This window comes from Mizuhopecten yessoensis, unplaced genomic scaffold, assembly GCF_002113885.1.
Source record: "Mizuhopecten yessoensis strain PY_sf001 unplaced genomic scaffold, ASM211388v2 scaffold2781, whole genome shotgun sequence".
Lineage (NCBI taxonomy): Eukaryota > Metazoa > Mollusca > Bivalvia > Pectinida > Pectinidae > Mizuhopecten > Mizuhopecten yessoensis.
The window spans coordinates 110,200-115,642 of NW_018404716.1; the positions used below are offsets into that span (position 1 = coordinate 110,200).

The following is a 5,443-nucleotide window of genomic DNA, read 5'->3' on the forward strand; positions in this document are numbered from 1 at the left end:
TACACCTCCATGTGACTTCTGTCTTACATGGGACAGATCTATCTTACACCTCCATGTGACATCTGTTTAACATGGGACAGATCTATCTTACATCTCCAGATGTCATCTGTCTTAAGCTTACATGGGACAGATCTATCTTACATCTCCATATGATATGACATAGTCTTACATGGGACAGATCTATCCTACACCTCTATGTGACTTCTGTCTTACATGGGACAGATCTATCTTACATCTCCATATGACATATGTCTTACATGGGACAGATCTATCTTACACCTCCGTGTGTCATCTGTCTTACAACGGACAGATCTATCTTACACCTCCATATGACAAAGTCTTACATGGGACAGATCTATCCTACACATCCATATGACATCTGTCTTACATGGGACAGATCTATCTTACACCTCCATGTGTCATCTGGCCTACATCAGGACATTTTTATATATCCTTTACACTCTTACATGGCTATGGGAGAAGATCCTTTAGCAGTTTCTCAAAAAGTCCTGAATATTTGTTTGTAATTTTGAAACAGGAGTTAGTGTAAACTATACCTTACCTATATCTACTGTCATTGATTAAGTTCCACTAATATAATACTTGTTTGTGATGTATGAACAGAAGTAGAAATAATAACATTACCTGTAGCTATGACTGAAGTTTAATAACCTGTATATTATGTTAACATATATTTTATGTATTTTATTGATATTGAAACAGAGGTGGAGACATGTACATTACCTGAGTCTAAACGCCTACTGATCCTCATCAATCCACACAGTGGCCCTGGTAAAGCCCAGCAGATCTTTGAAAAGGAAGTGGCCCCGATGCTTAACGAGGCCAATACAGATTACGAAGTTAAGATTACAGGTAAAGTCACTATTTTGTGAAGAGCACACCAGGTTCAACATGAATCAAGGTGTAAATGATAAAAAATATGACCATAAAGAGAATTTGGATATTTAAATGCATCATTATAGTAATATCAATTATCAATGATAAAGCATTATGCATATAATTATGTAGATTGGCAACACACAATTAAGTACATTGTACATGTATTTTCCTTCTTTAATGGTTATTAATTACATTTGATAATCCATAAAAAATTTAAGATATTTGATCAAATATGTTTTAATTTATCATCATCCCTCTGTTTCAACTTGCATGTTGTCCATCTGATATCCATTTGTGTGTGTGTTTTATTTGTAGAGCATGCAGGTCATGCCACTGAAATCATGGTTAGCTTGGATCTGTCCCAGTGGTATGCTGTAATCATTGTATCAGGGGATGGACTTATATATGAGGTACAAGCTATATAGAAACATAAGTTCACAGTGTATATTTATGAAACAAATTCCACTATTTTCATGAAGTCAGATGTAATCAGAATGAGTTTGAGAGTTTTTTTTATAAAATATTATCCTTACTAATAGTAAAATGATGTTTTTATCTATAAAATGAAGAACAAAACACATATGAGAAACACTGCCATTCATCATCTTCTGGGTCCTTGTGATATAACAGTATGTGTTGTCACACATCATAACAGAAATGTCACTGCATTATTACTCTGAATAATGATCATATGAAATGATAAAATGTCATCTAAGAAAATTGAATAAGGATTCTCACGGTCATGTTCACCACCTTTTACCATCATCATAAAACATCAGTAATGTATGTGATGGTGTCCTTACACTGCTTAATAGTCAGTTCATTTGATAAATAGAAATCATATTTCTATCTAACATCTAGGTATTGTTTTGACCACATCGACAGCAAACTTCATTCTGATCTGGAAATCAATGACTTAAAACACTGTTATCTAAATCACCTTTCCTCCATTGTTTAACTACAACTTGACCGACACATAAAGCTTACTACACTGTATTAAACTGTATGACAAGCAAGACAATTACAAATTCCATTTGTGAACTTTCCCTTCCATGATTGTAAGATCCCTGTCTCCCATTCTATGGTGTTTACATATCGCATTTGATTCAAATTCAAGACGATCTTGCTCTCAATTCGTAGTTTCTATAACAAAAGTTAGCTGGAGATGGACAAACTTACAAGTTACAACACAGGGTTTCAAGAAGTGCTTGTCAATAAAAACAAGTTGTATGGTCGCTGTCATGATCTCATTGGACAATATTCTATTGTGTGATTTGCAGTCAATGTTTTTACATAGAATGGTGATTAGTGTGCCTTGNATACTATTTTTTACTCAAATTGGTACATATTTCAACAACAAAAATAAATACTATAGACTCAGGTGACCGTTAAGGCCCATGGGCCTCTTGTTGTCACTACCCCTGTTCCCATGTTGATGATGTGACAGTACTTGGATATGCCCACAGGTGCTGGACACACTGATATGATATGTATGTTCTATATAATAGTACTATTATATAGTATATATACATCATGTTAGTGTGTCCAGCACCTGTGGGCCAAACTGCTGATCTTAAAAAGGAAAAGAACTGGTTCAGAGTGACATTTCAACTAGCTCAACACAATACCAGTCCATTCAGAAGAAACAAGTCCAGTTAATCTCTGGCCATATCTTATCCTTTTATCTTAAAAACATTGTCACCTGAATATGGTCCTGACCAGCATAGGTATACTTACTTACTAGTGTTTGATCATAGGTATGCTTAATTACTAGTGTTTGATCATAGGTTTGGAGATTTATTTGTCTTTGGAGAATTAATTTAATGTGCAATGTGCTTACATCTACATACAAGTATATAACCCCTTTGTTTTACAGGCCATCAATGGTCTGATGAAGCGACCAGACTGGGAAAGAGCTATCCAGTTCCCAGTGGGGTGTTTACCAGGAGGCTCGGGCAATGCCTTGTGTTGGACCATCAATTACTTAGCTGGGTAATTATATGATCAGGACTTATTGTGGAAATACCTTTCTCTCACAACCACTATAGGTCCTCATTCCCAGCTCATTGAGTAAACCTACTAGGACTTAGTAAACACTTTTGGTTACCTACTAGTGGGTAACACATACAGGGCGTGATTTTACTGGTCTATCTTCTAAATATGATGTCAAGTAACAATGATCTGCAAGGTCATCTAAATGTTGTGATGTCAAAGTTCATGGTTGTTTCCCTGATCGGAAACAGGAAGTATGTATTCTTAAAAGAAACATTTGGTTTTCTAGATATAACATCTTAATGTTGTGGGAGAAACAGGTCTTGATGGTTGGTTATGATGTTTATCTTACTCTTATTAGTTAATTTTTCAAATTGGTAAACCTCGTGTCTTTATATATTTTGAAAATTAACTAACTTATGTTGGATAAACATGATAACCAACCACCACTCATTGGGGAACCTGTTTCTCCCACTACCACTATAGGTAACCATTAAAGGTTTCCTCACCCCCACCTTGTAAAATAAAGCTGATTATAACAATACATTATAAGTCTGAATCATTATTATAAATCACCGACCTCCACGCAATTATGATTCAACCAATGAGAATGCAGAAAAAAAAGGTTTCTTCAAATTTTGGTTTGTCATGTCACAACAGCAAACAGTAATTGTATAACAACTCAGATGACTGTAAAGGCCTATGGGCCTCTTTCTTACACTATAAGTTACACTGCTGTCTATTAATATAGATATAACTTGTGTATTACATGTACCTGGATGTTTGCCGACAAGGAAGAAAGCAGTTCTGAGAATTATAGGTTATTGTTTTTAGCTCACCTGGCCAGAAGGGCCAAATGAGCTTATCCCATGGTGCAGCGTCCGGCTTCCGTCAACTTTTCCCTTTAAAACGCTAATAGTCCTGAACGGCTCAAAGGATTTAGACCAAATTTGGTCTGGAGCATCATTGGCCAAAGGGTTCTCAGTTTTGTATAAACAAAGGGTATGGTCCCCTTTGGGGCATAAGGGCGGGGCCAAATAGGGGGAAAATAGGTAAATCTTTAAAAATCTTCTTCTTCTCAACCAATAGAAGGATTTTGACCAAATTTGTCCTAGAGCAACTTTGGACAAAGGAGACTCAAGTTTGTATAAATGGAAGGTGTAGCCCCTCTGGGGGCGGAGGGGCGGGGCCCAATAGGGGAAATAGAGTAATTTGTTTCTCCTACTATACAAGTGAAGGGATTTAAACCAAATGCAGTCTGAAGCATGCTTAGGGACAAAAGAATCAATTTTGTTTAAACTGAGGTGTGTGGGGACCATTAGGGGAAATAGAGGAAATCATTAAAGATCCTCCTCCCTCTGTACCGTTGAAGGGATTTTAACCGAACTTGTTCTAGAGAATCTTTGGGCAAAGGGAATTGAATATTTATAAATGGAAGATGTATAAAAAGGTGCATGTGAGGCCCAATAGGGAAAATAGAGGAAAATTGGGACATAATATGGAAACTCATTTTCTTGGTGTCTTTCCCACCAAAACAGATTTATATATAGTTCTTGCAACTTTGTTTCTTGTACTTCTTTGATAAACCTGTATGGTACTCAGCAGGTTTCAAATAAAAAAAAAATAGCAGGTGAGCTATTAAGGCCCCTGGGCCTCTTGTTTCATTGAAGTATGAAAAGGAAAACAAGAGGCCCAGAGGGCCTGTATCGCTCANGCTTAGGGACAAAAGAATCAATTTTGTTTAAACTGAGGTGTGTGGGGACCATTAGGGGAAATAGAGGAAATCATTAAAGATCCTCCTCCCTCTGTACCGTTGAAGGGATTTTAACCGAACTTGTTCTAGAGAATCTTTGGGCAAAGGGAATTGAATATTTATAAATGGAAGATGTATAAAAAGGTGCATGTGAGGCCCAATAGGGAAAATAGAGGAAAATTGGGACATAATATGGAAACTCATTTTCTTGGTGTCTTTCCCACCAAAACAGATTTATATATAGTTCTTGCAACTTTGTTTCTTGTACTTCTTTGATAAACCTGTATGGTACTCAGCAGGTTTCAAATAAAAAAAAAATAGCAGGTGAGCTATTAAGGCCCCTGGGCCTCTTGTTTCATTGAAGTATGAAAAGGAAAACAAGAGGCCCAGAGGGCCTGTATCGCTCACTGGATACCAAAGCAATCATGGCAAAATATTCTCCGAATGAGATCAAGGGAATATGCCGGACCCCAAGGCCAATCCTTGTAGCATATCTGTATTAGATTCTTCATGCCCAGCAATTTTATGTATGGTTATGGGGTGGGAATCTCAACTGTTTCCAAGCTTTGACTCAGAAACTAGGTCCCTAGGGTTGTGGCCAGACCCCAGGATCAATTCTAATATCGTGACTGCATTTGTCTCTTTTTGTCCAGCATTTGTATATATAGTTTTGGGGTGGGGATCTCAACCATTTCAAAGTTATGACCCAGGGGTTAAGTCTGCAAGGGTGGGGCAGACCCTGGGGTCAATTCTAATATCATGACTGCATTCGTCTTTTTATGCCCAACAATTGTATAT

At 37.0% G+C, this 5,443-nt stretch overlaps 1 protein-coding gene across 2 annotated transcripts in view; it reads left to right on the forward strand.

The window, feature by feature from the left end:
* LOC110446543 (sphingosine kinase 1-like) overlaps positions 1 to 5,443 on the forward strand; it is a 31,037-nt gene that overhangs the window by 21,302 nt on the left and 4,292 nt on the right. For both annotated transcript variants that reach the window (XM_021491739.1, XM_021491740.1), the window contains exons 2-4: positions 724 to 873; positions 1,216 to 1,310; positions 2,777 to 2,892. In XM_021491739.1, the coding sequence (XP_021347414.1) occupies positions 724 to 873; positions 1,216 to 1,310; positions 2,777 to 2,892 (361 nt within the window). The remainder of the gene's footprint in view (positions 1 to 723; positions 874 to 1,215; positions 1,311 to 2,776; positions 2,893 to 5,443) is intronic.